Here is a 17,895-nt window from a genome sequence, read left to right on the forward strand (position 1 = left end):
ATGTGAGAAATATGATAATCTTTATATTCTTCTAATAATTTCATAATTAGCTCTAAAACATTATTTAATTTAAAATTTAGAGTTTGTCTTTTTTTGATTGCATTTACTACTATTAGATAGTCACCTTCTAAATGTAAATGTTAGCAACCCAACCTTCTTCTTGTTAGAAAAGCAAGCAATGCCACTTGAAGCTCTACTTCATTATTGGTCTCTACCTTCAATCTCTTTGATTCTATTACTAAAATATTTCATTCCCAATTCGTTACCATGTATACTTCTCTTGATGGACATGGATTCCCTTGAGTCACTCCATCAAAGTTTACTTTCACCCATCCTTCTTTCCGAAGGTTCCATTTCACGTTTTCCCTTGGACTTGCTGTTGGATGAGCCCAGACATCCTGATAAATGAGAAACATTTATTTATTATTATTAACTCAATCATTTTTTATATTTCATAAAATAATATTCACTTAATTTATCTCATCCCATATAAAGATTGTCTAAATTACTTATGAATATAGACACAATTATTGAATGCTTGTCTTGTAGCTGTAAGATTTATCTAGTCCATCTCTAGCAAATATTTATATACTTTCTTTATTATTCAACACCTTTTTATAATCCCTTTCACTACTTTATTTGAGGATGCAATCGAATTGGTTAACTTTAAAAAGGAGATGTACATTTATGCATGATCCATGGTTATTGGGAAGTCATTATGACTTAACATTTTTTATAATATTTTTTTTTTTTTTCAAGGTTTCTTATAAAAAGGAGATGTACATTTACGCAAGATCCATGGTTATGAGGAAGTCATAACGACTTAACATTTTCTATAATAAAAACATTCTCTTCAAGGTTTGATAACCAAAGAAAAAAAGGCTTGTGCTCCATAAAATAGTTCTCGAGGACTTACATTCACCTTTACTTTTATGGTGTGATATGTAATGGCATCCCTCACCAATGACGTCCATTCATTAGAATTCTCGTGAGTGAGTTTTGGGGGAGGACCCATTCTAGAATAACTAAACTATCTTGATGGATTCCAAAATCATTAAACCCCCCTTTATTTCGTTTTCATGTGAATCCAATGGCTTGATTAAATTGGCATTTACCCATATGGCCAATACCTACCTAGTCGGCAATGGGTGAGATTCCTCCCACTAGCATATGTCCCCCCAGCAAAACGAACTCTGGATGTGACCCAATGTACTAGGCTTCAAAGTAGAGCGTCCACTGCCTACTAATAACTGTTAACAAATTCTGCTTTTCCTCTCTTTTTTTTCTTTTGCATTTTTTTTCTGGATGATTATTCATCTTCTTCAGTTAAGAGTTAAGGATTGAGGAGTATGCATTCCATCCAATTTGTCTGAGACACGATCCCATTTTCATCCTTTATGATATGGGAAGCTTGCACTTATCAAGACTTAATCTCTTATGGACTCATTAAGAACCTTTCAACTTCATCAATAACCGAGAGTCCATTGAAAAAAGCTTCAAATTATTCTATAAATTACAAAGACCGAGATAACACAATAATTGATACTCAAAACAACTTATAGCACAATATATTTAATACCGAATTGCAAGTATTTAATACCAAATTGCAAGACTGCAACTAGAAACATGTAGAGCAAGAAAGATACAAGTCGAGGAGGGACAAATGAGATTGTTGTAGTAGAATGATTCATAAAAATAACCCAAAATCCATAGGTTTGAAGAAAGACATGAGCAACAGACAATTATCTAGAACTCACTCTGTTTTTTATAATCATGGTTAGCAAATGGTTTCAGAGATCCAAGGAAATATTAGTATATATTATATACTCGAACATAGATTTGGTAACTTGGGATAGTTGATTTGGTATAATTTTTTCTTGGTGAGTAGCTTTTCGTTGGGCTGGTGAGAATGTGTAGCTGTAAGCATTGATGACTGTGGACCCTCCTGAGAATTGCAAGGCATGTTGAGAACCAGGCTTTTAGTTAAAGGTGTTTTGAGTGTTTTCGTTTTGTTCTGCTCACGTCTAATCATGAACAGAAGAGTGTTCTCGGTGAGTAATATGAAAGAAAGTTATAGTTTCTCCTTTCACTTCTCGCTCTACAGAAACTTTGGTCTTTGACAAACTCCTTATTCAAGTGTCGGTGGTGTTGTCTGTAGTAGGAATACTAATTTGGAGTGACGTGAGCAGGAGGCCTGCTAAAGTTTTGTTTCAAACATGAATGATTAAACCTAGGCGATTCAGCTACTCCAATTTGAGATCAGTGACAAGCAGGCAATTTTTTTTGACCTTACTCCATGAATTTGAAAAATAAGATCCTCTTCTGTGTGAAGATTGTAATTTTTCGTCTGAGTTGGTATTTTTGTTTTATGAATGCTTTTCTGTTTTCCATGATCAGGAATATAGTCAATCAGATCTGAAGCTGAACTTTGAACAGTGAGGAATGTAGTGTGCATATCTCTTTCATTAGTTGGAAGAATTGCATTGATCTATGGAGGACTTGAAGTGGAGTAATGTATCATCTATTCTACCAATGTCATCTGTTCCTGAGCTGTCTGCTGGGAATGTTGAGGAGAGTTGCATTCTCGAGATCCTGCAGCAATTTGATTTTTACTCTACTCTAGTACAATCCAATGGCATTATTCCTCAACACCCACTTAAGCAAATAGAAGGGCAGCTAAATCCCAGCTTGGTAGATAACATTGTGCTTACAAACTCCAGATCTGTAATAGGTTGGGGTAATGATCTACCCCAAGAAATCCCAGCTTCTTCTTCTGGTACTTCTGATAATCAGATCATGCAGACCAAGCCTGAGATATATCAAAATGACAGTCTGAATCATGTTGTTGCATGTCAGCAGCAAGTTGATTCTACTTCCTGCAATGATGCAGTACAGTTCAGTTACAGTTATGATGTGAACCAGCAGTGCTCTGAATCTTTGGACTGTGTACCCACTTCCTGTTTACAAATGGACGATGGGATGTCACCGACTAGTACCACAGAGCAAGATGCCATTGGGAATATAAAATCGAGGGTATTGTGTGATTCAATCCCACCACCAAAAAGTACAAGCAATAGTATGACTTGTTCATTAGAAAAGCATGTTAATAGTATTGATATCTTTGAGGGTTACCATTATCAGTCAGTCTCCCAATACTCATCAGAACCCATGAAATCCAAGGCTATCAAGTGTAATCCCAAATCCAAATCCAAACCCAAACCCAAATCCAAAATCACTACCACAAGTTATAAAGATAATACCCACCTCAGAATGAATGGTAATAATTTTTCCACAACATCTTCATGCCTTGTATTTGATCATGTAAATCCTGCAGGAACAGAACCTGATATAGAAGCCATTGCCACCATGAGAGAAATGATTTACAGGGCTGCAACTTTCAGGCCTGTTAATGTAGGAATAGAGGTTTCAGAAAAGCCCAAGCGCAAGAATCTGAGGATTTCGAGTGACCCACAGACAGTTGCAGCACGTCAGAGGAGGGAGAGGATCAGTGATAGGATCAGAATACTTCAAAGGCTTGTTCCAGGTGGAACTAAATTGGATACAGCTTCTATGCTTGATGAAGCAGTTAACTACCTCAAATTCCTCCAGACCCAGGTTAAATCTCTGCAATCCTTGGCTTCTAACAATACTGAGATTGATAACATGCAGATCAGCTCCATTAAGGGCATCCACTTAGCTGGAGGATCTCTTAACTCCTCCTTCTCCTTGAATACTTCTATGAATTCTGATCTTTATCATGATAGTCCGTTGTAAATAAATGTTTGCTGCAGAACCTGTAATCTAAACTTCGAAGTCATGAACAGATATTTGGGTATGTCAAAACTACCTATTGATGTAGTAGTTACTAGTTTGTTTGGTTTGGGTAACCTTGAATACTGCGATTTCATCTGGGTTAATTGTATACTCTTCTGAGCTAACAGATTTAAGACATTAAACTTAAATTAATGACTGTACAGGTATTCCTTTTGGTCTCTTTTCAATTTTCTGCATAGATAACAGGCCAATAACAACTTCAGAATGAATTTCATGGAGATAAACTTATGGATTCATTTGTCAAGCTAACTAGCTTAATTAGGGTTAAAGTGTACAGTACGTTCGTAAGTTCAGAGGTTTTAGAGACATCTCCAATAGCAACAGAATGCAGAGGCAAAAATGCATAAAATCATGAGGCCTTCCGAACTACTGGTAGCTGAAAAATATTATATTTTGGGTAGGAAGTTTAACAAGTTATCATTATTTCTTTTAATTGAATAAAGTTGATGAAGCGGTAGAGAATTTCGAGCCAAAATATAGTCCTCCGCTGATTTAGAAAAAAAGTTCAGTTCAGCAAAGATTAGAATGCACGATGAGCTGCCATTTGAGTTCGTGAATTGGGTAGCTGTATTGAAGAATTCGCCACTATACCAAAATTTGTAGGTGTTTAGATCAATTTTTAGAATTGTGACTATTAATTCAATATCTTTCTTGTTTTTGAATTCATTTGTATTATTGTTTTTTATATCAACATTTAATCAGAATGATGATAACAGTTAATTCAACATGTATCAAATATTCATCTGACTTAACTGTACAACTGCAATGCAAAAGATCTTGAAACTAGTGCCAGTGTGAATTATCATCACAATTGCTGCACAGTTTAAGTTTACCTATTTTTTAAATTTAAGGGATAATATTTCTTGGATTTTTGGAATCCACTGCCAAACTGCTGTGAAAGCACCTGTTTTTCCTTCCTAAAAAACTGAGTGAACTGGTTTATTAATAGCAATTCTCTCTAATGGGTACCTTCATAAATGCAAAGGAGATTTAGAATATCCCAGCATCACTTCAACCATCAGTACCACTACTGCAATTTGGAAACTATTATTTTGTAACTAAATAAAGGATTTCATTTTCAGTCTGTCCAGATGCTGTAGGAATAAAATTATTAAATTTGTTTTCTATTAATACTATAAATAGATCTCAATCTCGTTTTACATGAGTCGAAAACTTTCGACGGCACAATGGAAATCTATGTTTGATAAATGTTGTTGCTATCGAAAATTACAAAGAAAGTTTGTATAGAAATATATTTTGTACAGTCCAGGAGAAATAATTATTTGACATGAGAAAGCAACGTCCATCTTTATGGCTGTTGTGAAACAGCTAGGAAATGCTTCCAAGAATCTAAAGAACAGCTGTGCTTGTCGTGTTCAGGACTTTAAAATGGTAATGAAGCTAACACTAAATAGCCATGACGTATTTTATGTAGATAAGTAGTATCCGAATGTGTCGTGAAGAAAAATAATCTATGGAAATTGGAAAGTAAATATAATGGATAAGGCACTTGGTTTTAAGATCGATGTAGATAGATAAATTTGATGCATTGTAAATTTTGATACATTGATGTTAAAAAATATGTAATCTGAGTATGTCTTTTGTTACAGATTTTGTATGGAATTATAATTGTTTTTGAGTCAAATCTGCAATTTTAGGTTATTTCGATTTGTTTTAAAGTATGTATAGCCGATCTAATAAGCTTTGCACTTCTACTTTTAGTTTGTTCTAGCATATATTCTTTGCTAATCATTAAGGATTAGAGGTATTCAAGATGTCTTCAAGAGATCATACGATCAAGCTCTCTTAGGTCAATCCCTAGAAATGGTTGGTTTTATGATTTAGAAAATGTTGGTAAACAAAGACTAGTGTGCAAATATTCTAGGATACAAACATATTCTTATTTTGCCTAAGTATAGTCAAAATACTTCCTATTTTCTTTAGGTATATTAGGTACTTGTTTTTTTGTTACTTTTATATATTCACTTATTGTTTATACCCTACCAATCAAAGGCACTACCCACACGCGCAACTAATTCAATAATAATTTTGAATGCCATCCCATCATTAAAGTGTTTACTTAGGAAACCTAGGTAAGCTATGCCAAATATGTCATTTTATAAAAATATTTGATTCAAAATATCTTTTATACATCTTAAACTCCTAACACTTTCCATACTTACGCTAACAACAAACCCCTCTAATAATAGATATTCCAATCCTATTATATATATTAATTTAAATTATAATGGAAGGGTTTTAAAGATGCTTTGTAATCCTACTAAGTAGGATCATGACATTACCAAAAGATGTCTAGTAGCTAGTGTTAGGAAATATACATATAATTGTACCAAACCCACACGATGTTGGTAGGATCATTGTTTTTTCTGTTAACAACATTAGGGTTTAGATTAAGCAGACAAACTTTCAATTATGAGGTTCTACCACAATACAAGGCTATGTGGTGTAGGAAAAGTTTTATGACCCTAGCAAGACCAACATAGTGAATGACTTTTTTCTTATTGACCTATAGAAAGTGATTCATGGAGGATTTAGAATGCCAATTGTAAAAAACCCCACCCCACTTCCACACATTATTCCCAACCCCCTATTGGCATGATTGGCATAACTCATGCTGATGGAGAATGTTGATGAACCAATAAAGGATTGTTGGTAATGATATAGTGATGAAGAGATTGAGATTATTGGCTTAATAACTTTGATTAGTTATTTGTATTGTCATTGATGGCAAACTTTGTGGCAACTATGTTTTTCATGGTCTACCAGAAATGCCTTACCGGTAATGAAGATAGTGAACTGGGAATTAGGACCTTAACTAGTAACATGGAAATGTTTTGATTGGTTTTGAAGATTGGTGATGAGTCAAGTGTTGAGGTTTGGAACATGTATTTGTATCATTGTAATGTATCTTTGACCAGAACCGCATCATGCTTTGATCACCGAAAGTCATGTTTATGATTTCTATTGTATTTTCTATAAGGTTTAAGAAGGGTTTTAGAACCGATAACAAATTCTTTTAACTGGTGATGTTTTATGGTTTGGCAGTGATTTATATCATGTTCAAATGTTGATGGTGACATGGCAGAACCCGTGTGAAAAGACAAGTTGATGTTTTGGAGCGATTAAGGATGGAATTTCTTGAGCAACAACGAAGAGCATAGTAGAGTATTTTATGGGCTTGATTGCCTATCGTCCATCGAGTTGCTGTGATAATTTACGATCATTCAACGACTGATATTGTCTTAAAAATTGTTGTAATGATCTGAATGATGATCTACAATGATCTGTATTGTAAATTCATTTGAATTTTGATGTATCTAGGGTTTTGTAACCGACTAAGATGTAAAGGTTATTTAGGTCGGTATAGTTGATGTTTGTTGTGTCAGTGATTTGAGAAAAGAGTGTGAAGCCAAACCAGTGTGGTGTATCTGCAAGGGTTTAGCAGATTGGAGCTGAATTGGATTTGAACAAGCAAGAAGTTAGCGCTATTTCCAGATCATTCATTTGTTGTTCCCTAACAGTTGCAGTAGAAAAAATCCCTTAACTGGGTAAGTTCTAATAGGCCTTAAATTGTAAATCCCTTAACTGGGCAGCTTAACATCTGAGTCTTAAATCCTCTTGCGAGGTTGCTTCTAACAAGGAAAAGCTCCTAATAGGGCTCATCATAGCAATCGCTTAACCGAGTGACTCCTAACAAGGTCTTCTCCTAACAGGGCATCATTGTAAGCTCCTAACCGGGCTAGGCTCCTAACAGGGCGCATTCCGAAAGAGTGCACAATTCTTGTGGGTACCAATTCCCACCATGGTTTTTCCATATTTGGGTTTCCACATGAAAATTATGGTGTTCACATGTGGTGAATGTTTCTGATGAGTTGTTTTGATTTACTTTCAGTTTATGCATGTTGATGAACACTTAATGAGCAATTCTGATAAATCAATTTAATAGTTGGATATCAGTTATTGCTAGTACTAGTAAATAGTTTATTACTAGTTTGTGATTGAGTTGGTGAATTTTTATCACTTTAAGTTTAAGATATGAATTGTTGTTAATATTGATTCACCTCCCCTCTCAGTATTAATTGGATCCTCTCAGATTAACAATTGATATCAGAGAATTAGGTCCTCTGTGTGCAGAAGCTTAAAAACTTGAGAAAAATATCCTGAGAAATATGATGAAGAAGGAGGGTCCCAAGTTTACCAAGGACAACTACTGGATATGGAGTGATCAGATGAAGATATATATCAAAGGAATGGGTTCTCGGTTTTGGCATCATGTGACAAACAAGTATGTGGCTCCTACTACCAATCCCTTGACACTTGATTAGCTTAAGGAGCAACAAGAAAACATCCAGACACTTGAAGCAATTGTAAGTACTTTTTCTGACTCTGAGTATATAGATGTTCATGGATTAGAGACTGAATTTGAAGTTTGGGAGAAATTAGGTTTGATTTAAAGAGGTGATGAACGTGTACAAAGGGCTAAGGAAGTAAGTATTAGAGGTAAATTTGATGATATGAGAATGGTTGATGGTGAGAATATAGCACAATATGGACAAATGATTAAGGAAGTGTTAGGTGGTATTAAGAGTGTTGGGGGTAAAGTTGAAAAAGATAATGTTGTTAGTAAGATGCTTAGAACTCTCTTACCACAATATGCTATTAGGGTATCTACAATACAAGAATTGAGATCCGTTTCCAAAGATAAAGTTATTATTGATTCCCTTATTGGTAAATTGACTGCATTTGAGTTAAACAACTTTGATAATAGTGTTTCTAAACCATCTGAATCTGCTTTTAAGGCTTATATAACTGGTACATCTATGAAGAAAGGAAAGGATATTTGTCACAATCATGACTGCAGGTATAGTCATGGCGGTAGTAGAGGAGATGATGATGATGAAGATCATCTGATGGAACTTGAGGCACTATTTGCTAAAATATTTCTTAGAGGCACTGGTAAGTACATAGGTAAACTTCCTTTGAAGTATTTTTCCTGCAATAAGATTGGACACATTGCTGCAAATTATCCTAATAGTGATAAAAAGGAAAAGTTTAGGAAATTTAAAGGAAAAGGAAATAAACATTGCTATGATGTAATGGATGAAGGTGTAACAGATGAGGAATTTGAGGAAGAGGACAGTGAGGAAATTGTCTTTGTTGTTGTGAAGGAAGATTTGACTGATGAAAAAGCTTTGGTACCACACATGGATAGCAGTGATGAATGGATAATAGATAGTGATTTCTCACACCACATGACCAGTGATAGAAACAAGTTCATATCTCTTGAAGAATTTGATGGTAGTGTGGTAAGGTTTGGTAACAACTCACCTTGCATGGTTAAAGGTAAAGGATCTATTTCACTGAATGAAAAAAGTAATGCAGATGATGTCTTTTGGGTAGATGGATTAAAACATAACTTACTGAGTGTTGGATAATTAAATGATAAAGGATATCTTCTTAAATTTAAGAGTGGAGTGTGCAGGATCCTCAAAAGTAAATGAGAGTTGATTGCTACTGGAAAGCGGACTAGAGGTAATCTTTTTCATCTGAATACTAATGTGAAAAGTTGTTTGGTCGCTAAGATTGAAGACAGTTGGTTATGGCACAAGAGGTTTTGTCATGTGAACTTTGACAATTTGATAAAGGTTAGCAAATCGAGTATTGTGAGAGGTATGCCCCAGTTTGTGAAACCAAACAATGTGTTGTGTAAGGACTACCAGATGGGTAAGATGACTTCTATATCTTTTAAGAGTAAATTTTTTTCTTTAGAGCATATCCTTGATTTAGTTCACAATGATCTATGTGGTCCAATGAAGACTAGAAGCTATTATGGTGATAAGTACTTTATGATTTTTACTGATGATTTTTCAAAGATGACGTGGGTAACTTTTGTGAGAGAAGAGTCTGAGGCTTTGAGTAACTTCAAGGCATTTAAATATTTAGTTGAAAAGGAAACCGGGAGGAGTTTGAAATGTCTAAGATCTGACTGAGGAGGTGAGTTCACTTCTGATGAGTTTGTGAAGTTTTGTGATGAATAGGGAATAAAATGGCAGATGTCAGTACCCAAAACTCCACAACAAAATGGAATTGCTAAGAGAAGGAACATGACAATTGTGGAAGCTACTAGAACAATGTTGATACAAGGTGAAGTACCTAAGATGTTTTGGAGGGAATCAGTTAGTACAAATTTTTATACTTTGAGCCAAGTACTTGTTAAGATAGGTAAAGATAAAACACCTTATGAACTTTGAAATGGTAAGACTCCTAATGTCAATTACTTTAAATTTTTTGAGTAAATGTTTCATTAAGAGAGATGATGTTACTGGAAAATTTGATGCTAAGTGTGATGAAGGGATATTTCTTGAATGTTAGTTGAAAGTGTAAATGTTAAGGTTGATGAATTCTTTGAGAAACCTGATGAGACCAGCAGATCTGAGCCTGAAAATGATGAAGAAAAACTTGTGTTTATAAAACCAGAAATGCAGAAGAATGATGAATGGAACAATGCAAAAATAGGTTCCCAATTGGTAAATGAAGAAAGAGATGAAGAAGATGATGAACACGAAGTAGAAGGCACAACACCAAAACCAAAAATACCAAGGTATGTTAGATTAAATCATTCAGAAGACCAAATTATAGGAGATAAGAATGCTGATGTACAGACTAGAAGGAAAATCAGAGAAAATTGTTGTTTGATTTCTACTATTGAGCCTAAAATAGTAAGAGAAGCATTGAAGGATGATGATTAGATTAATGCTATGAATGAGGATTTGGATCAGATAGAGAAAAACAAGACCTGGACACTTGTTCCCAGACCAGAAGACAAGAATGTTATAGGTACAAAATGGGTTTCTAGAAACAAGTTAAATGAAGATGGAAAGGTTGTAAGGAATAAAGCAAGACTTGTATGCAAAGGCTATGCACAAGAAGGAGAAGACTATGGTGAAACCTTTGCACCAGTGGAAAGATTGGAAGGTGTAATAATATTACTTGCCTTTGCTTCTTTAAAAGGATTTAAGGTATATCAGATGGATGTAAAATCAACTTTTCTGAATGGCATCCTGGAAGAAGAAGTATATATAGAACAACCAAATGGATTTGCATTAAGGGAAGATGAAAATATGGTTTGAAAATTACACAAGGCACTATATAGTTTAAATAAAGCACTAAGAGCATGGTTTGAAATATTTCATACACATTTGATTAAGATAGGATTCTAGCATACCAGTGAGGACAGTAACATATATTTAAAGACTAATGGAGACAAAATGTTGTTAGTAGAATTTTTGTTGATGATATAATTTTTGGTGGCGATGATGGGGAGTCATTTTCATCATTCTTACAAAAATGGAGGAATTTAGCCAACAAATGCTCTTATGAAATTCCACAAAAATAAATGGTAGAGATGTTCACTCAAAATGTCAACAGAGAAATTGGTTATGACTTGAGGAAAGCTTGTTTGTCCACTTTTAAGGACGTCATTGCGAAAGGATTAGCAACTGAGACAGTCTTAATTGAACAAGGAGTCATTAAGATATTCAAAGAAAACAAAGAGGACTTTAAAGGAAAAGACAAGCCACAGTTTTGGAACAAGAACAAGAACACAGTAAATGATTTTGTTGTTGATGCTAACACAGTGAGACCCAAAATCATTCTTTCATGATCAAGTTCTTCTACAAACAACCATGTAAACACTCAAGCAACTTCAAAACCATGAAGGAAATACACCCCATTAGGAGAACCACTTGAGTTAGCTTTCAAGAAGCTAGTGGCAAACAAGATAATAACAATTCCATACAATTCTCCATATGAACCAAAGATCAAACCAAATTGGTGGAATGATGATGAGTACTGTGAATATCACAAGAGCAAGGCACACAAAATAGGAAAATGTCATCGACTAAAGAACATTATACAAGATCTTATTGAGAGAGGTGACATTGAGATTGAGGGACATACATCCAATCAAGAACATGAGATGTTTAAGGAACCATTCGCTAAACACGACATGGGAAAAGCCAAAGCCACAGATGAGCAAGCCAACTATACCAAAGCATCCTATAGCTATGATTCAACTATTAATCATATTTTGATGGACAATTATGTCTCTACTATTATCATAAAGGACAAAATGTCTAAACATTCTACCCAAAGACCTAAAGTTGTCCTAAAAGGAATTGGACCTTCTTTTGAATCTACCTGCAAATGTAATGTCACAACTCGTCGAGGTAAAGTCACCCTGCAAGGTTCCCCAGCTAAAACCACTGCTTCCTCAGCAACCAAACCTGAGTATGACCTAGCAGAACATTTAGGGAGGATGCCAACACTTATCTCCATCCTTGAGATTTTACACATATCCCCCACACATAAAGTTATCCTTGATAAAAATTTGAGAGAAAATTTTGTCCCCACTGATCTAAACATGGCCCAGTTTTAAGCCATGGTGGGATACCTTTCCGTTCCACATTTTCTTACATTCACTGAAGATGACAACGCATCCATAAGCCAACCAATTAATGCACCTTTACACATTAAAGCCTTCCTACACATGTATCGAATAAAATGAGTCTTGATAGATGGAGGAGCTGGTCTCAATATATGTATTTTAAACACAATAATACAATTGGGATATTCTAAACAAGTTATGAATTCTACACATGCAATCACCATTAAGGCATATGATGACGAAGAACGGTCATCCAAGGGCACAGTCACTTTACCTATCAGAGTTGGGCCAATTACAAAGGATGTGGTTTATCAAGTCCTTGATTTAGATCACATAAAATACACTCTTGGGACGTCCATGGATTCATGAAATGAGAGTTGTTCCTTCAACATATCATCGATGTATCAATTTTCCACACAATGGAGTTGAAGTGACTATCAAAGCGGATCCAAACCCATTCATATATTGCAACAATCTGCGACCTAGATCAGAAATAACAATCCCAGTCAATCGAGAGGTTGTTCCTTCATCAGCATATGTTGATCCAAAATCCTTGAAAGCTTCTACATCAAAACAAGTAGAGCTAAAAGAAAAATTCAAGATTAAAGATATGGGATGTGGTGAGTATATCTTTCATCTTGATCGACTCCTACTATCTCCTAAGGTATTCACTCGACAAGAACAACCTAGAAATAATTTTCAATGCGAAGGAATTGGGTATGAAGAGCCTAGTGTTGTGGTTACTAAGTCTGAATGCAAACCTCCTCTAGTGGTGCAAGTAGCTCTTGATATCAATAGTCCTAAGAGTGGTTCCAGTGAAGAATCTATTGAGTGTATCGCCAACCCTCTTAGGAAATCACATAGCCTTACGATTTCATCCATTCATTCCATTTCCACTCTTCTCCTAGACTTGGATCAACAAGAATCACAAAAACCCTTACTAATTGGGGATCAAAAATCAAGCTATGAAAAGAAAAATCTGAAAGTCAAAAATAAAGAAAAGTCCTTTAGTCCAAATCAAAATCAAAAGCTATTGGACTCTGAAAAAATCAAGGTCAAGAATAAAGATCCTATAAAATAAAAAGAACAAGAGATGATCTCCCCTAATATTAAAATAACTGGGGCAAAAGTTCTACAATTTTAAGTCAAAAAGCATACTTGTTGATCCTAAGTATACATCATGCTATCCCACTTTCACTTCTTTGCGCAATCATAAGCCTTCATCACTCATCCACTTGTTCCACACATCCTTTCCCTTCTAGCGATACATCATGGATCTTTAATGGAGATTCCTCGAGGGACTTTGTTGTCAGGGATGCCCAAACTTCTTTAGGTGACATGTATACAATCCTGCGTAGTTCACATGCTAGTAATTCTATCTCAGTTCCTTTATCAAGGAAGATAGTCACTTGAGCTACATATCATTTAGTCAAGGAACAATGCAGCTACAATCATAAGGTAAAGCCTCACACATTTGAGGTAGGTGATTTAGCTCTCAGAGAAAATCCTAAAAATCAGCAAGACAAAGAGAAGAGGGGCAAGTTTGAACCGAATTGGCTTTGTCCTTACATCATCACAACAGTCTATGGATCCGGTGCATATCAGCTTTCAACCCTAGAAGGAGAACCTTTGGAAGATCCTATCAATAGCATGCACCTTCGTAGGTTTTAGACATAGCTCTTCAGAATATCCTAATTCAAAATAAAATAAAAATAAAAATAAATATCAAAAATACAAAAAAATAAAAAATATCAAAAATGCAAAAAAAATCATAAAAATAAAAAATCATTACTTGGTGAAAACCTGGCAAACAGGTGCCTTGTGACACAAAAAAAAAAAAAAATTGAAAAAAGAAGAGAAATAAATTTGTCCAATGGTGAAAACCACTTTGGTGGTGCCTTGGGAAAGTACCGTGGTGAAAATCGGGTTACCAGCGCCATGCATAGAGACATTGCTCCTCTTTCTTCAGGATTCCATCTCATCCTTTCACTTTTGCACACACTCATAGCCTATTCATCCATGATAAACTTACCCATTCCCATCATGGCTTGTTATTGATCTACTTAATATTGGTTAGCCATTCATAATAAACCTTCCTTTTCACCCCTTTCTATCTATAATAAATCAGCTCCTCTCCGTGGCTAAGGAAAATCCTAAGTCTAGTGATGGGTGTGAAACTAAGAGCATCACACATTCTGAGGAGTACAATTTCTTCCAACTTTCTTTAGTCTATCCATGCACAATCCACAATAAAGCAACACTTGTATCACAGATCTGCAATAAAGTTTCATGTTCTCCACAATAAAGTATCAATTTCATGGATTCAGTTAGTTTCAGATGAGACACAACAACAATTGGCTTCAAAAAATCAAATCTTTCAACAAACTCAAACAACATTATGGTTCAGTGCTATCTATCCTTTTGTAAACAAAAACATTGTGACCACAATTAAATAAGACTTATACAAGTGACAAGAGACACTAAACTTGAGGACTATAGTGGATGTTGGTGTCAAGTCTTGGTTTTCTTTTTTATTTTATCTTTTGGAGACATGTCTTTTAGTTTTTCTAGGATGTCTTTGAGTAGAGATTATATCTCCATGATGTCTTTGACTAGAAAGGCGAGGATGGGGTATCGTCACCTATTTTTCTTTGTTGTCTATGGATTGTCTCTTAGTAATGCTATGACTTGTCCAAGGATATGAGGACATTGTGAGTCTAGTGTGAATTGGGGCATTCTCTGTTTGCGACTGTCTGATCTCCATGCAAACAAGTACAATGACTTTCTGGGTCGAACATATACCTCAATTGTCATAACCTATTTGCCATAATAAAGCTCAATGATGATAAAGCACAAGAAGCTCTTTCACTTCCATATCTTCTTGTATGCGAGAAAAGCGGGTCGATAGAACATAAAATATGAAAAATGAAGCCGAAGGAGCCTTGCTCACACACCCACGGGACTTCTTGGTGCAAGCTATGGACTCATGAAGTATGGCTCAGCTTCCCAAGGTTGATTCCATGGTTCTCTATCTCACAAGGTCCCTCAAACCAATTTCTTTGCTCTCAGATCACTGAGCAAAGTGGTTTAGGGATGACAAATGCAAGAACGAGGGATGCTTTGGTTGATTTTAAGATGAAATGCATCCTAAGTTATACATGATCCTATAAATGCAATAAACTAGTTATAAGATGACAATATTAGTAACAAGACTATCCTATCATGCTATATTAGTCTATGATTAAGCTAAATGATAAGGAAAATACTCTAAACATGCATATTTAGATTAATTCCTATTTAAAAGAGAGGCTAAATGATGAGCATAAAATGAGATATTTAAGCTTGCATAGATTTGAGTATAAGTGTGATGCTAAAGAATTGGATGATTAAAATGGAGGAATGAGAGCTCTATTTATAGGAAAAATAGGGCAATGGATGGCCAGGATTGAAAGATTTAATCAAGGGTTGAGTTTGAAAGTTGGGAATCCATGTTTGCAATTGGCACCAATGAAATGGTGACAATTGGCAACATAGGGTTGGTTGAGAGGAGATGTAAGAAGCATTAAATGCTTGAGAAGACCTCATGGTTATCTTAGGGGGCAAGGGTTGTGGTTAAGTTAAGGTTAGGTTAGGGTTATCCAATGGATAAAGGTTTTATCCAAAGGATAAACTCTTGTGCAAAAGATTAAGGATAACCATGGTCAAAGCAATAAATGCTTGATGAGACCCTTGGGTTACATGGAGGTTGAGTTTAGGGAAATTCTTTAATCATGCTAGAGGGTTGAGTTAACCATTAATGGTTTGGGAGACTTTCAAAGTTAAGTGGTTGAAGCCTTTAAGGGTTTTCAAAGACTTTGAGGGTTTGAGAAGTGACTTCCCCTTTCTTAGGGATGTGACAAAGTTTAGAAGATGGGTTAGGTTAATTTAGAAGTGATTAGAAGATTCTAGAAGGGGTTAGGAATAGGGTTTAGGAAGCAAGTGGGAGGTGTAGGATTTTGGAAGTGGATGAAGGGATAATAGGATTTAATTGAATAAAATGAATTCAATTCAATTTGGTTGTAATTTGGGGAAATCAAATAAATTAGATTTATTCAATTTAGGATAAACTATTTAATTAAATTTGAATTTAATAAAAAGTGGATAGAAGGGATTTAATTGAATAAAATGATTTATTCATTAAATGTCAAAAGAGGCCTAGTGAATTTAATTTAAATAAATTGAGTAATTTACTTAATTTAAATAGAGGAATGTGGGTGATTTAATTAATTTGGACTTAATTAAATAGAGAAATGAACATAAATTGTTCATTTAGGAATATGGTCATTTTTATACCTCTACACTTCTATCTTTCATCCCCCTTTCTTGATTGAACTTCATCATCCTTGAGTCCGTGTAGTCCATTATCACATAACTGAGTATAATGACACACCAAAAATATTTGCATTTCATGTGGTTTGCACCTGCATTACCACATATTAGCATTTTAGAGATCACAATTTCACCATATCCTGCGCACAACACATGTTAGCACATTTTACATTCTCATCATTTAAATAGTTCTTTGCATTATCACATTCATCTGTATTTCATACATTCACATTTGCATCATGCATGTCATATAAAACAGAAAAAGAACAAAATATATTGCATTCCATCAGGTACATATTTTCATCCATATCGTAAGCATCACATATAATCATGCATCACATCACATAGGTACACATGCATATAGTTGCCGCAAAGATGAATCATCTCATATATATATATCAAAATCATAAGTGTCATGATACAATGATGTCAAAATACATATGGCTACACAATCAGCTGAAGGTGTCTACATAATCATACAAAAATGGTACAAAATTGATACATAGAGAGCCCTCTAAGGCTATGATGAATTCCCTCTCTCGGAGCCAGCTGGCCTCAACAGAGTCTGAGCCCTATAAGTCCCTGCCCTAGGATCATCTCTCCTACCCCCTCTATCTGGTGGTGGCGGAGGACCCATGACCCCACCACTAGATGCTTGTCTCCTGTCTCTCCCTCCAGTGGTCGTCGTAGTCCATGATGGTCTCCAGAAGCTCCTAGCCCACTGATCTGGTGGCACCACTCCATAGTACAAGTCTCTCCAATAGGCTATCTCCTCCCCTACCTGCAGAACATAGGCGTATTCGGCTCCTGTGTCCTTTATTGCCTGCCTGCCTGCCCTCAATGTTGTCTCAGCCTCTATATAGCGCTAAATAATCTGATCCCTCTCCCACTCAGTGTCCCTCAGCTATCTCCTAAGCCTAGTTGTATCCCTCTCTAGATCTTGGCTCTCATATGCCTGTCCCTGATAGATCTCCTTTAAGGATAGTAGCTCATCCTCCTCCTCTCTCCCCTCACCTTGTCCCTGTGGCTGCTCCTATGGTTGCTCTTGTCCCTATCTCCGTCCTTATACCTATCTGGGAACCTATGCTGCTGGCACCTTGTAATGACAATCCACCTCTACCCCTCACTACATGCACCTATCTCTCCTCTCCGCCCTCTCTCCTTTGAGCCACTCTCCTCTCTACCACTACCCCTTGCCTCTATCATTGGCCTTTGCCTCCACCATC

At 35.7% G+C, this 17,895-nt stretch overlaps 1 protein-coding gene across 3 annotated transcripts; it reads left to right on the forward strand.

The window, feature by feature from the left end:
• The first annotated feature begins 1,658 nt into the window (after window positions 1-1,658).
• Window positions 1,659-3,983, forward strand: LOC131027465 (transcription factor bHLH112). Of its 3 annotated transcripts, none has more exons than XM_057957543.2 (3): window positions 1,659-2,051; window positions 2,159-2,273; window positions 2,398-3,983. In XM_057957543.2, exon 3 carries the CDS (start codon window positions 2,491-2,493, stop codon window positions 3,772-3,774), a length of 1,284 nt encoding a protein of 427 aa, XP_057813526.2. In that variant the 5' UTR covers window positions 1,659-2,051; window positions 2,159-2,273; window positions 2,398-2,490; the 3' UTR covers window positions 3,775-3,983. The 3 variants fall into 3 exon arrangements, with proteins under 3 accessions (XP_057813526.2, XP_057813527.2, XP_057813528.2); XM_057957544.2 differs by having other exon boundaries at window positions 2,162-2,273; XM_057957545.2 differs by having other exon boundaries at window positions 2,190-2,273.
• The last annotated feature ends 13,912 nt before the right edge of the window (window positions 3,984-17,895 follow it).

The sequence above is a fragment of the Cryptomeria japonica genome, chromosome 4 (assembly GCF_030272615.1).
Source record: "Cryptomeria japonica chromosome 4, Sugi_1.0, whole genome shotgun sequence".
NCBI classification, from domain to species: Eukaryota; Viridiplantae; Streptophyta; class Pinopsida; order Cupressales; family Cupressaceae; genus Cryptomeria; species Cryptomeria japonica.

Bases quoted from the DNA above. Each gene is read 5' to 3' on its own strand.
- LOC131027465 (XM_057957543.2), top strand. From the start codon at position 2,491: ATGGAGGACTTGAAGTGGAGTAATGTATCATCTATTCTACCAATGTCA.